The sequence below is a fragment of the Lactuca saligna genome, chromosome 2 (genome assembly GCF_052625555.1).
Source record: "Lactuca saligna cultivar CGN05327 chromosome 2, ASM5262555v1, whole genome shotgun sequence".
Classification (NCBI taxonomy): Eukaryota; Viridiplantae; Streptophyta; class Magnoliopsida; order Asterales; family Asteraceae; genus Lactuca; species Lactuca saligna.
Window position 1 is genome coordinate 151,817,279 of NC_136418.1, and position 13,683 is coordinate 151,830,961.

At 36.5% G+C, this 13,683-nt stretch overlaps 2 protein-coding genes across 2 annotated transcripts; one reads left to right on the forward strand and one right to left on the reverse strand.

Moving 5' to 3' along the window:
- Nucleotides 1-5,321: 5,321 nt before the first annotated feature.
- LOC145032120 (uncharacterized) lies at nucleotides 5,322-8,188 on the forward strand. Its single transcript, XM_078980812.1, has 9 exons — nucleotides 5,322-5,516; nucleotides 5,704-5,833; nucleotides 6,549-6,687; nucleotides 6,762-6,974; nucleotides 7,050-7,188; nucleotides 7,274-7,424; nucleotides 7,505-7,712; nucleotides 7,794-7,863; nucleotides 7,949-8,188. Exons 1-9 carry the CDS (start codon nucleotides 5,424-5,426, stop codon nucleotides 8,036-8,038), a joined length of 1,233 nt encoding a protein of 410 aa, XP_078836938.1. The 5' UTR covers nucleotides 5,322-5,423; the 3' UTR covers nucleotides 8,039-8,188.
- Nucleotides 8,189-10,529: 2,341 nt separating this feature from the next.
- On the reverse strand, nucleotides 10,530-13,256 carry LOC145032121 (protein COBRA-like). Its single transcript, XM_078980813.1, has 6 exons — nucleotides 12,962-13,256; nucleotides 12,316-12,395; nucleotides 11,771-12,227; nucleotides 11,456-11,615; nucleotides 11,088-11,365; nucleotides 10,530-11,019 (listed from the first exon to the last, which is right to left on the reverse strand). Exons 1-6 carry the CDS (start codon nucleotides 13,050-13,052, stop codon nucleotides 10,736-10,738), a joined length of 1,350 nt encoding a protein of 449 aa, XP_078836939.1. The 5' UTR covers nucleotides 13,053-13,256; the 3' UTR covers nucleotides 10,530-10,735.
- Between the last annotated feature and the right edge of the window lie 427 nt (nucleotides 13,257-13,683).

Consider the following 13,683-nt stretch of genomic DNA (forward strand, 5'->3'; position numbering starts at 1 on the left):
AAATGTTTGGAGACGAGATCAGTTAAAGCTTGCACTTCCAAATATTTAGAAAACTTAATTGCTCCACAAATTCAGAGTAACCCTAAAATTCCAATCAAAGCTTTACACAAGGAGTTATGTAAGAAGCTGGAGCTTGGTATGACAACTCAAAAGGTTGGTAGGGCAAAGCAAATGGCTGAACGTGTGATTAGTGAGGACTACCAACTTCAATAAGGGTATCTGAGGGATTATGCTTTGGAACTGCTAAATACTAATCCTGGTTTAACTGTTGGGATAGATGTGTATCCTGAACCATGCTTATCGACTACTACAAGAACTTTTAGAAGAATATATGTATGTCTAGGTGCATTAAAATTAGGATTCAAAGTTGGGTTAAGGGATTTCCTGAGAGTTGATGGTACATTCTTAAAAGGCCCATATCCTGGGTAGGTACTAACTGATGTGGGTCTATACTCAAATAATGGAATATACCTTTGTATCATATGCAGTGGTAGAGGTTGAGACAACTAGTTCTTGGACTTGGTTCATGGAACTGTTAGGAGAAGACTTGGAATTGGGAGCAAATTCAAATTTTACTTTCATTTCTAATAGATAAAAGGTATGTTTTACCTAATTATTTCTCATGATAGTGTAGCTTACTTTCTATTTTTATAAATTAAACTGACTGAATTTGCATTTGTTAAGGGGATAATACCAGCAGTTGCAAAGGTATTCCCCAATGCAGAGCATTGGTTTTGTTTGAGGCATATTCAGGAGAATTTGAAGAAACAATGGAAAGAAAAAGAGTTGAGTGACTTGGTTTGGGAATGTGGTAGAGCAACAACATTAAATCACTTTAAATATGCAATGGATGAGTTTAAGAAAATGAATGATGAAGCTCATGCTTGGCTGTGTAAGATTCTTGCAGAGACATGGTCTAAATCTCACTTTAGTGGTATGTCATTTAGAAGTTGTTGAGTTTTATGTTTTAATATAAAATTTATAATTTCTCTTTTTGAATATGTTTTTCACAGGTAGGGCATACACTGATTGTTTGTTGAATAATCTTTGTGAGGTATTCAATGCTAAGATAGAGGAATGTAGGGATAAACCAATCATCACCTCCTTAGAGTATATTAGAGAGTATCTCATGAAGAGATTGTGTGTTGTGCAAAAGGAAATAGATAAGTGTCAAGGGGAACTAAGTACTACTGCAACTATAATTTTAAAGGAGATTAAGACTCAAGCAGCAAGGTATGTAGCTAAGTATAACGGGGTAAGAAAGTACCAAGTTGCAAGCACATGACATGATCAGTATGTGGTGAACCTAAATGAAAGAAGTTGCACTTGTAGGTTCTGGGAGATTACAGGTTTTCCATGTAGGCATGTTGTTTCTGCTATATGGAACAAAATTGAAAATTGAGAAGATACCCATGATGTTGAGGATTGGATCCATCCTTGCTATAAGTTATCAACATGGAAAGCCATGTATCTGAACAAAATTGATCTAATAAATGGTCGTTCAATGTGGCCAAAAAGTGATTGCTATTCACTTTAACTCCACCAAAACATCACACGTAGGTTGTTATGTCAACTAGGCTAGATATGTACTTTTAATGCCATCATGTATGTTAATGTTTTAAATATAATAAATGCATATGTGTAGGTTGAGAGGCCAAAAAAGAAGAGAAGGAGAGGTGTTGATGATCCCAACAACCAAACCACTAAATTGAGCAGGAAATTTCTTGCAGTCACTTGTTCAAAGTGTCATAACAAGGGGCACTATTCCAGAACATGTAAAGGGCAAGGAGGCATTGGTAAAGTTGGATCAAAGGGGAAGACACATGGAAAAGGGAAGACATAGGCAAAGGGGAAGACACAAGGAAAAAGAAAGGGTAATTGTAACGTCCCAATTTTCACGTCCGAAAATTTCGTTTTAAAACATTACTTTAGAAAACATTAACAATTAAAAACACTGTTTGATCACACAATAACACAATGTAAACCATGTTTAAAAAGCCAAACCATACAACCCATCAAAATATCAGAGTACAAATCCCAGTGAATCTCGTAAATACGGAAACCAGAGTGTGTGCATGATGTGCCGCTACCGCGCCAGCTCCTTCCCCCTCGAAGAAGAGGTACCTGAAACCAAAACTGTAAAACGTAAGCACAAAGCTTAGTGAGTTCCCCCACTGTACCACATACCACATAATCACATAACATACGTAATTTTGTCAGGCATATCTGGGTGCCCGACCTACCCCTTCGGTCCTCTCAACCGGATACTACCTAACATATCTGGGTGCTGGCCTCCCCTTTGGTCCTCTCGACCGGATACTGCCTAGCATATCTGGGTGCTGGCCTCCCCTTCGGTCCTCTCGACCGGATATTGGGGACTATTTCACCCCCTACTACTACCACATAACACATATATCACATAGTCTATCTAGCATGGCTGGGCATGACCGCCCCTTCGGCCCTATCGACCGGTATTCTGGGGGACTATCTCCCCTACTGTTACTAACACATAACATAACACAGTACTAGCAACCCTAGATGAATATCACAAAGACAATCATCTAATCACACATCTCCTACTGGTGGGCCGACATTGTGGCCTTAGACCCACCGCTACTGGAAGGTAACTTACCTCAAAGTAGCTACTGAACTGATTGGGAACTGACTGACTGCTGCTGCTGCTGCTCCGGAAATCCTCCGACTGTAATTCCCACAACATACTCAATCACACACTGTTAACTGTCCTTTGGGTAAAATGACCATTTTACCCCTGTTCAAGCCCTAAGTCAAAGTCAGAGTCAACTTTCAGTTGACCCGACTCGCCGAGTTGGCTCTCCAACTCGCCGAGTTCCTATCCAGACGATTGTCCTGATTCCCTGATTCTACTCGTCGAGTTAGGCTATGACTCGACGAGTTCTTCTTCTAAACTGACATTGAAGTTGTTCGTCCTACTCGCCGAGTTGTATGAACAACTCATCGAGTTCATCTTCATCCGATGAACACTCATGCTTAGACTTGCCGAGTTGTATGAACAACTCACTGAGTCTGTTCTTGATCTATGAAGATTGCCTTGGACTCGCCGAGCCAGGCCATGACTCGCCGAGTCCTACCATGGGTGAGTTCAGCTTCCAACTCACCGAGTCACACCCTGTGACTCACTGCTCAAACTCGATACAACAAAAAGGGATAAATTCGGTGACTCGCCGAGTCACATGAACGACTCGCTGAGTCGTTGCCATGCATCCATTAATTACACCGATTTGTTCGATTCCAATCCATGACATTCATAGATCTGGGCTTCTAGGACACGAATCACACGTAAAGTTTCCAACTTTACGTGTAGATATTCACCAATATGGATTTTAGGGTTCAAAGTGCCTCAAAAGGGTAGATATAGGGTGAACAAGCCACGTGGGTCCATAAAGCTAACAGATCTGAGCTCCTAGAGCTCAATCTTGCCTAGATCTAGAGGCCAATCAACTTATTATGAAACATTATGCACATAATAGCTTGGGGAATGGCTCAAGAGTGTCTTAAATGAAACCTTAAGCATAGAAACAAGGGGAAAATGGGATATACCTCAATGAAACTGCTGAAAAAACACAATGATGCTTGGATGGCTCTCCTTCCTCTTGATCTACTTCCCCTTCTTGCCTCAAAGCCTTCAAGAACACACACAATAGCCTCAAACTCTCAAGGAACAAGCTTAGAACGAGGGTTGGGAGCTCTGGGGGTGAATGGGGGCTGGCATGGGGCAGATATGAGGTTTAAATAGGGTGCAAACCCCTGAAACTTAGGGTTTCATCCAACAGCGGTGACTCGCCGAGTCCAGGATATGGACTCGCCGAGTCGCAAACTTAAACGTGTCCTGGGTCTCGTCCCTACTCGGCGAGTCGGACCTATGACTCGCCGAGTCCAAGGCTAAAAATGAAAAATACTTAAATAAGATTTACATACCAGGAACCAGGTGCTACGGTAATTTAGGAAATTCTGTTAAGTAGTTAGTTGGATGTTTGGGTAGTTAGGTCTTTTGAAACTTAAATTATGGTAATTAGGTCTTTTGTAATGTTTGTATGGGTTAAGACCTTCCATCAGTAAGTATGTTGAAAGTAAGTCTCATGTTTGTATGGGTTAAACACAGACTTGTAATGATTTTATCAACATTTTGCTTATGAATTACCCTCTCCAAACCTCTCTCAAAAAGATACATGTATAATAATGTAGATTTGAAATACCATTCTTAACCATTTGCAAGATGCAGTTATAACAACGTATCATACGAAAATGCACATCAAAACCACTTATTTATAACAAAATACATAATCATCATTCCATTAACTTAATGTGTTACACTTCATACAACAAAATGAAACCAAAAATACCCATTCCATCACAATCCAAAACCCCCTAAACTAGTTAGATGCGTACAAAAGAAACCAAAACCCCCATCCTATTACCATCCAAATCCTTATTGGTTAAAATAAAACCCCAAAAAAAAAAACATCCATGAACATAACAACATCAACCGGTAGTTCCACAGTTATGCACTTGCAATCGCAACCCTTTCTTCCAATCGATTCATTGATCTTATCAAACCTGGAATCACCACCAATTCCCTTGCACACATCGGAGGGTCAACCCACATTACGAACCCACATATTGAACAATTCAAAAATTGCCTTCCTGGGTTACGATCCGTCCATGAGGTCAACTTCGTTGTTTCCATTCCACATCTACAAATCGCTATCTTCGACACTCGCAGAAATCGTTTTGCAATTGGATGCACAGTAGAGTGAGAGTAGAAGAGGGTGGGTGCGAGAAGGGTTTTCAAAACATAGACATGCATTTGGTTATAAAGAAGAGGATATAGGTGAAAGGACCGATTTACCCTTATATTATTTTAATGAAATAAGGGTTAACAGTGGGGTTCTAATGGTGTGAGGGATAAGGACAATATATCAAAAGTTTTGAAAGCACACGAGATTTTTAAACCACGGGGACTAAACTTCAGAATCTGGGAAAACACAGGGACCATTTATGATGGTTTTTTCTTTAAAAGGGGATGTTACGGTTTTCCATTATTTGTTTCATTCCGTGTTTACTAGACAGAATGAAACAAAGAAAATGTATTTAGAAGTTACTAGTAATTTTACTTTTAAGAATTCAAAGATTTTTCTATATTGATTTGTTTCTCGTTTTGACAAGTTTATTTATCACTTAATGTGCAAGTCGTGCAAGTATAGGGGGGTATAGTGTAGTTATTAAATCTTGAAGGACCTAAGGCAGATGTAACTGCTTGAACTCCGGGTTAGGGTTTTTATCTTTCGCGCAACTCGTAGCTTGGTAGCTTTCTGCTGCGCTGAGTGTAGAGATACGAGTTGCAAGAATTGCAGAGAGCAGTTTCTACCATCAACGCCACCAATATGACGACCGTCGTACCTACATCCGAGGAGGATCCCGCCCTCTCCGTTGTGCGTTTCACCGCCGAGATGTCCTGGGCTGAAGCCGGTCCTGAGGTATTAGAAAACCCAATCTATTGCAACCCACAAAATGCATATTTCCCCAAAATAACTGAAGCAGTTTTCTGTCGATTTGGTTTTCGTTAACGCGAAATAGCATTGAAAAATGTAGTATATTTAAGCATGTAGGAGTTTTATGGTTACTTGTTCAATTTGTGTTGAAATTCTTTGAATTGCGGCTCAGGTAGCTGAACCACAAGTGACTAGTTTGTGCATGGAGGCCCAGGAATGCATGATTGCTGGCAGATGGTTGGATTTGGCTTCACTAATGATTACTTCGGCTGATTTAGTATTTTCTAAAGCTTCAGAAAAAGGTTAAGTTCAATCGGATGCTTGATTTTTCTGATTACATACATTCCATGCTACCATGATTAGTATACAGACTATTGAATTGCTATCGTAGCTTAGTATTGTAAGTTTACATTCTAATTTTGATGGAAGCTTGAAATCTGAATAAGATATGGGGCTGTTGACCTTTTTGGTGACACTTATTACCAGATCAAAGTTTACCTCAGAAATTCACGACATGATTACATGTTTTGGACCTGTGAAGAAAAAAGAAAAAGGAAAATGCAAGAACCATTCTAAGTTCTTTAAAAGAGTGTAACTCATCAACTTAAAATAATAATGCTGGTGGTATAAATCAGAATACCACATTCCAACAATTTTTATAAACATGTTTTATGTTACTGAAAGTTGTATCTACTATCTACTCCCATAATGCACTTATGCACTCAGCTGTACTGGTTATAAAGATGAGATGTTGAATTGTTGATTCTCCATCGACATTATTTCTCCCTTTATTATGCTTGTTGGTTTCTTATGGTTAATTCTGTGAGGTTTATTCTCTTTTCATTGTTACACTCTTTTCTTGCTATCATTGTACATATCTTTCTCTATGAAAAACATGTAGGGGTTAGTATTCTGAAAAGCATTTCAGTTCTTTAGATACGTAACTCTGGATACACTCAAAAACACGTTTTCTGAAAATCATCTTCTTAAACTGCCATTTGTTTGTTGTTATCTCAGATCTTGAGTGCATCTTCACTGTCATCTGCAATCTTGTTAAGAAGCCCGAAAGCCTTGATGAGTCACTAGAGATTTCAAAGCTCATATCCACAAAAATTGCCCAACAACCAAATGAAAAGCCTTCACTCCGATTAAAGATGTAAGCTCAGATTATTTTTTTACACCCTTTGCACAAAGCATCATCTCATGTTAATCTTTCCAACATTTCTTCAGCTTGTTCAATCTGTACAACATGTTAGAGAGCCCTTATGGAAGGTTCCTTGTTTACATGAAGGCTCTTGAAGTAGCAGCCAATGGGAAGGTCATGGATCACATCATACCTTCATTTAAAAATACGGACACCCTATTGAAGGAATGGAATCTTGGACTCCAGGATCAAAGACAACTCTTTCTTTCCATCTCTAATATCTTGAAGGAACATAAGAGGTATCAATCACAAATAGATATAAATCCCTCAACCCACTTTCACTAAATTCTTTCTTCAATAAAATGGAATTTCAGCTCAACCAAAGAAAACCTCAAATTTCTAACCAAGTATCTGGCAACATTCTCTGGTGATGATGCACATGATATAAATGAGGCGAAAGAAGAAGCTGCTTACACCATTATTGAATTTGTGAAAGCACCCGATATGTTTCAGGTACTTAGGTTTACTATTGTAAAATCAAACTATACTTTGTGATGAAAATGAAATTGATCATCTTTTTGTTTGAATTACCATGCAGTGTGATCTTCTTGAGATGCCAGCTGTAGCACAACTGGAGAAAGACTCAAAGTATGCATTAGTCTTTGAGCTTCTAAAGATATTTCTGGTCAAAAGATTGGACGCATACTTGGATTTTTATACAACAAATTCGGAATTACTGAAAAGCTATGGTGATTATCAGTATCTGATTTGAAAATTTGGACTAAATTACCCTTGTTGTTTCATATTTTATATTTTTGGCATGATTTAGGCCTTGTTCATGAAGAGTGTATCTCAAAGATGAGGTTAATGACAATTGTGGATCTTGCTTCTAATGAATCTGGTCAAATCTCTTATTCTTTAATCAAGAACTCTCTTCAGATAGAGGAAGATGAGGTGGAATCATGGGTGGTAAAGGCAATTGCTGCAAAATTGATTGATTGTAAAATCGACCAAATGAATCAAGTGATTAGAGTGAGGTGTGTAGAAAATAAAATATGTGGTTTATAAATTACTAGTTAAATTATAATTACTAATTTTGTGAGTCATGGTGTGTGTAGCCGATACAGTGAGCGTGTGTTTGGGGTGTCTCAGTGGGAAGCTCTAAGAACAAAGCTGACAACATGGAGGGTAAAAAATTGCTTTTATATAATTCAAACTTGTCTACTGGCTTATGTGATCAGTATGTAAATTATTATATATACATTTTTTTCAGGGTAATGTTGCAAATGTAATAACAACTATTCAAGCCAACAAGGTTGCTGAGGAAGGAACTCAAACGATGCAAGGATTGATGATACGTTAGACATTTTTGTTCATTTTACCCGAATCATAATTATGGAAATTTTGACCCTTGTTCTCATTTTGAGCTCTAGGTTTCTTGTTGTTTTGTGTTTGAATATGTACTATTACTTTGATAAATTCATTAGAAAAAAACAATATTTTCTTGCTTTTAGTATTGGCTTTAAAAATAGAAAAAACATGTTGAGAGATATACTGAAGAATTATGAAGAACAAACCCGAAGTTAATCAGAATAACAAAAACATTATATGGATCACAGGTGGTACAGATGAACTTCGAACTACTCAGGATGAATTAATGTGATTAAAAAAACAAACTTTGTGTTTGGTAGAGTGACCAATGTAGCAATGAATTAGCAGATCATTTTTGGCGTCTTTAATTGGTGTATTTTAGAGTTTTTACTTATCACTAGTGCCTATTATGATGTATAATCTTGGTATGCATAGGATAGTCTAGGTTGTCAGATTTTTGTAAGAGTTGTGAGGATTTTTAACTTCTAATGTAGGGGTTAATATGACCTAATGAACAATTTGAGGAAATATACGAGACATAGGGCCCTATGGGGGTAAATGGCTGAGCGGTCCCAAAGCCAACCAAGCTCGGGGTCACTTAAGTTAGTTCAAGTTCAGCTCATTTCGAGCCCGTATGTATGAACTTTGAGTTGAACTCTTGAATGATTTAAGAGCATGGATGGTCAAATCCAAAACAAGACTTGGGAAACGTAGTGAATAAACCAAACACATTCCGTAACAATATAACAAATGAACACAATCTAACATATATCCCCCCCACCCCAATATATATTTTCACTAGATATAGACATTATAATCTTAGCTTTGAAACCAAAATTTTCTCAAAACTCAATAACTTTTCAAAATAATAATATATTTTCAAAATAATAATAAAAAAACAAAATTGATAGAGTATTAAAAATGATAAATAAGAGGATGCCTGATTGTGATCTTCAAATTATATGATATCCCTTTGCTTGTCGAATTCTTGGATGATATTATTTGGATAATATTTTTAGGGTAGGTGATTTGCTACTCAGAAGTTAGAAACTTCAATAGACAAATTTTAGAGTAAACTCATGTCACAAAATTTTGCTCTTCTTTATTTCATAGGATCAATGATCATTATATAGACATTATTATACAGACGCGACATATGAGTAACTATTGTTAGTCAATTACAAATAATATGCTATATTATTGCATTATTACAAACAATACATACCTAAAAAAATATATTGGATGCTACTATGCATCATTGATCTTTGTGTCATACACACAATACATATATTATTACATATTTTACAAAGTTTGAACAGTAGTGTTGTGTTCTTTATCTTATCAATCGATATACCCCCCCCCCCCCCCCCCCCCCACACACACACACCCCAAAAAAAAAGTGTTCACGTTACGTAGAAACCTATAAGGACATGAATCACATATGTGCATATAAGAATTTGTCAAACAATTTGATTTTAATTAATTGTTTTGCATCGAACAATCTACTTCTATTCTTTTCATACAACCGAATTAATTGTGAAGAATCAGTTCGGTTTGCAGTAAAATTTGGTAACTCACTCACATATAATGTTAATAATAAAAAGTTCGTTTTATTATTTACATTATTAATTATCTAATAATTAATTTTAAGATTAGTTATTAAAATATTAATAATAATAATTTTTAACAGCAACATACTTCTTAACCATGAACCATTTCCAAACATAACAATCAAGACATCTGTAACCATGAACCATATCCAAACATACCACCACATCTAGAACCTTGGTTGTAGTCACCATGGCCTAAGAACAAACCCATATGATGTATGTGTGTATGTTCGTGGATATGTTTGTGTGTGTGTGTTTGTTACTCAACTCACTAGGGTTAATCAACGGGAGTCACACTCAAGTCTGAAGGGGAGTTGTATACATTATTAGGTGATTAGGTTTATTTTGCCTCGGGAATCAATGTGTATTTGTAGAAACTAATTAATCATGAAACTTTCTTACCAATATGGTTTATCTTTTTCCTAGTAAATCGAGTTGGCCTTTTTATTTTTATTTTTAAACTAGAACTAAATGTATAAGAAGAAATATATTCTAATTTTCATCAGTAGGTTCGGACTGAATGTCCTCAAAGATCCTCGATATCCAAAGTCACGAAACATGCTACTAAGCTGAACACATGTCAGAATAGTATATTAGGCTTGAGAAGCTTACTGAATAATATTGAAGTTGGACAATACAAAAAACAAGACTTGGAAAGGCTAGTGAGTAATACTGGACTTGGATTATCAAAAACAATATAACAAAGGAATACAATCCTAACATATATGTTGTCCAAAGTTACTACTGAAGCCAAATAATGGAACAAGTGACGACAAATACAAGAACCTGTCCAGATAAACTGAGTTTTGCTTCATTATCCATACATTTACAACATAATTTATAACCTTCAAATGTCAAATAACAAGCACAACATAATCAAAATTGAATATCTGTTTTAAATTATCACTTGTGGGTTTTAATTATACAACTGTAAGCAACACTATAACTTCAACTACTCTACAACACAATAAAAATGTAACACAACATTGACAAACAGGTGAATTCACCCACATTACACACTTAAACCTTCTTGTTTAAGATGAACCACATGCAGACAATCTTCAAGGGCTACTTAAACCTCAAACAAAGGCAAAGAAAAAGACCAAAGACCCCATCAATAGAGTGAAAAACGAGAAGCTTAGACGTGAGCTGGCATTTGGTAGATAAGGGTATGCATCGGGAGGTGGCATCACACAGTTATCACCATTGAAATAGATTCTTCTAGGAAAAGCCCAACCCTTTTCAAATGTAAAAGTCGATTTATCTTTACGGAAGAGTAACTCTGATTGAACATTCCCCAATGGTCCAGCTTGATTCAGAAAATCATTGTAGAACTTAACACCCCACAACATAGCAGTATCATCTGTACACATTCAAAAACAATAAGTCCCAAATCATTTATAACCAAAATGTAAGTATAAGTGAACTTACTTATAGAAGAATAAGGAGTCAATGGTTTGTAGTTAAAGCTGAAAATCTGAGTAAGGTTATCAAAATTGGGGTGTTGAACAACCAAGTTCCATTGAGAGTAATTCATCCTGTAGTTGAAATTTGTAATGGTGACCTTCACACGCCAGTATTCCTTGTAATTAAGCTTCACATGCCAGTGAACTCGAATAGGGCACATATGTTTAGTGCATTGAACCAGAGGTGTTAAGCTGTTCTTACCAGGCCCATTAACAACTGAAGCCAGATATGGTGAGTTTGGGCTGCAAACACAATTCAAATATTAGGGTTAGATTAGCAAGATCTTAAGCTCTTCATTCCACACACAAAATGACAGAAGTAACCCTACTTACTTTACACAGCTTCCAGGGTGAGTAATATTGTTTTGGCATCCACATGTGCAGGTTGGGCAGGGTACGATTGTGTCATTGTAGAAAGAAGAGAGAGATACACAACAAGTGGGAGTTTTTTGAGCAAGAAACTGTGAATATGTACATGTAACATTCCATGTCACTGCCAAAACAACACAAAAACAGGGGTTAGTTGGTCATTTTATAGCTGCCTAATACAGTAAGCCAATACTTGCTTAACAGTCAAAAAGAAACATCCAAATATTTAAGTGCTTAACCCATTAAGTCTATCAACTGAAAAAGAAACAGTATACTTACTCATGGCTTGAGTTACTCTTCGTCCATCTGGAGTAATAAACTTTGTTGGTTTACCAACAACAGCGGGCCCACACGTATAGCCTGGACCGGGTGCAAGCAAGGTAAAGTTCTTGGGCGGTTTGACAGTTTTGTTAGTGGTTCCGGCTGCACCCACGCTGACCTGGAACGAGCTGGCATAATTGTTGGGATCTTGGGCCCACGAGTTGATGACACCTCCTTTGCAGCAGTTTGCAATTTGTTGATTGTAAGGGGTTCCTGGTAATAAATCAACAACAGTTGGAGTTTTCTTGCAGCAATGTGGTGGTGCGCTTTTGTATCTTGAACAATCTCCTTGTTCAGTGGTTTGACTCCCCATCATGCTCCATATCACCTCCTTTTTAGCCCATGTCCAACCTAATGTCCACCCTGGAGGTGATATGTGCCGATATTGCTGGAAGTTATACATTGTCACAACAGCCTGCATCAAATGTAAGGGTGTTATTGGTAATTAATTAATTATCGATTATGAGATTTAAAGAGAGAAGGAAGTTGTTTTTGATACTTACAACATAGCCATCGGGTGTCCAACTTATGATATCCCACTTGATTGTGATGTTTCCATTTGGGTCGAGTGCATCGTAGGCTTCTGAAATTTAACAAGAAAAAAGGAAGGGTCATGAAAAGTTATGTAATTTAATTGAGTCAGTTTTTGATCTTGAATAGCACAGCAAACTTGGAGAAATTTGTTATTATTATTATTATCCAGTGATTATAAGATGATCAAACGTTCAATTAAGATTTATAGATCTTCGTGTACAAAAGTATTTGCATCGACTGGATCCATTAATGGAAATGAGATCTCTAACCATTTTCATCTCCGATGTGCCGATTTCTTACACTAAATTGATCGATCATTGAAATCTCATTCAGTTAAGGTATTGAACTATAAATCTCGATCAATAAAGATCGAATCTTTTTAATTTTGCATAAGGAGAAACTAATCTGATAGAGGACACATTAATCAGCTACCCCAATATACTATACTAGCAAGTCTGTGAAATCTCCTACACTCATCAGTCAATCGAGCAAGTAAAGTACTCGTCTTTGATTAATACTGGGCAAATCTATTGAATTAAGCATATCCCAGAAACCGATTTGATTAAAAATGGCAACTGGAAACTTCAAGAACTCGAATGTAAAGCAGATGCATACCTGTGCAAGTGAAACTGAATGAAGAAAGCAATATGGCGAGAACAATGGTGGAAATTGATAGTCTGGTGAGAGATCTGAAGCAGTAATCCATTACTGCTTTCCAAGATTTACTAGATCCGTTTGCGTTTCCAGCCCGTTTTCTTGAGCGAGTGTGTTTGTGTAAGAGAGAAAAAGAGAGTAGAGCGGGCTTTCTCTCACAAATCGGTGACGATTCGTTATTAAAATAGAAACTAGAAAGTCTATGTCGAGTTAACCACCTCTTATTAAATTATGTTCATTTGGTGAAAACTATCTATCTTGAGCATGACACATTCGATGTGCTTTTTCTTGGAACAAACACACATAATTTCTATAGCAAATTGTTGGAATTCTTGAAAACATTGTACATACATAAAGAGTCGTATAATTGTAGTTTTTTATGTTTGCTTTTAATTTTGAAAATAATATATATATATATATATATATATATATATATATATATATATATATATATATATATTTCTGTAAACAGTTGTTTGTAAATATATAAAAATCACACAATAATATACTAACCATTTATTGTGACATCTTTATTTTTGAAGTTAAATGGAAGACTGATAATCATATTTTAAACATTTATTATTAGTTGTAATAAATAGATTCAGTTTTGATATTTATTTTGTGATTCTTCTCTTTTTATTAAAATTGGAAGAAAGAAATATTAGAAAAGTTGTAAAGAGCAA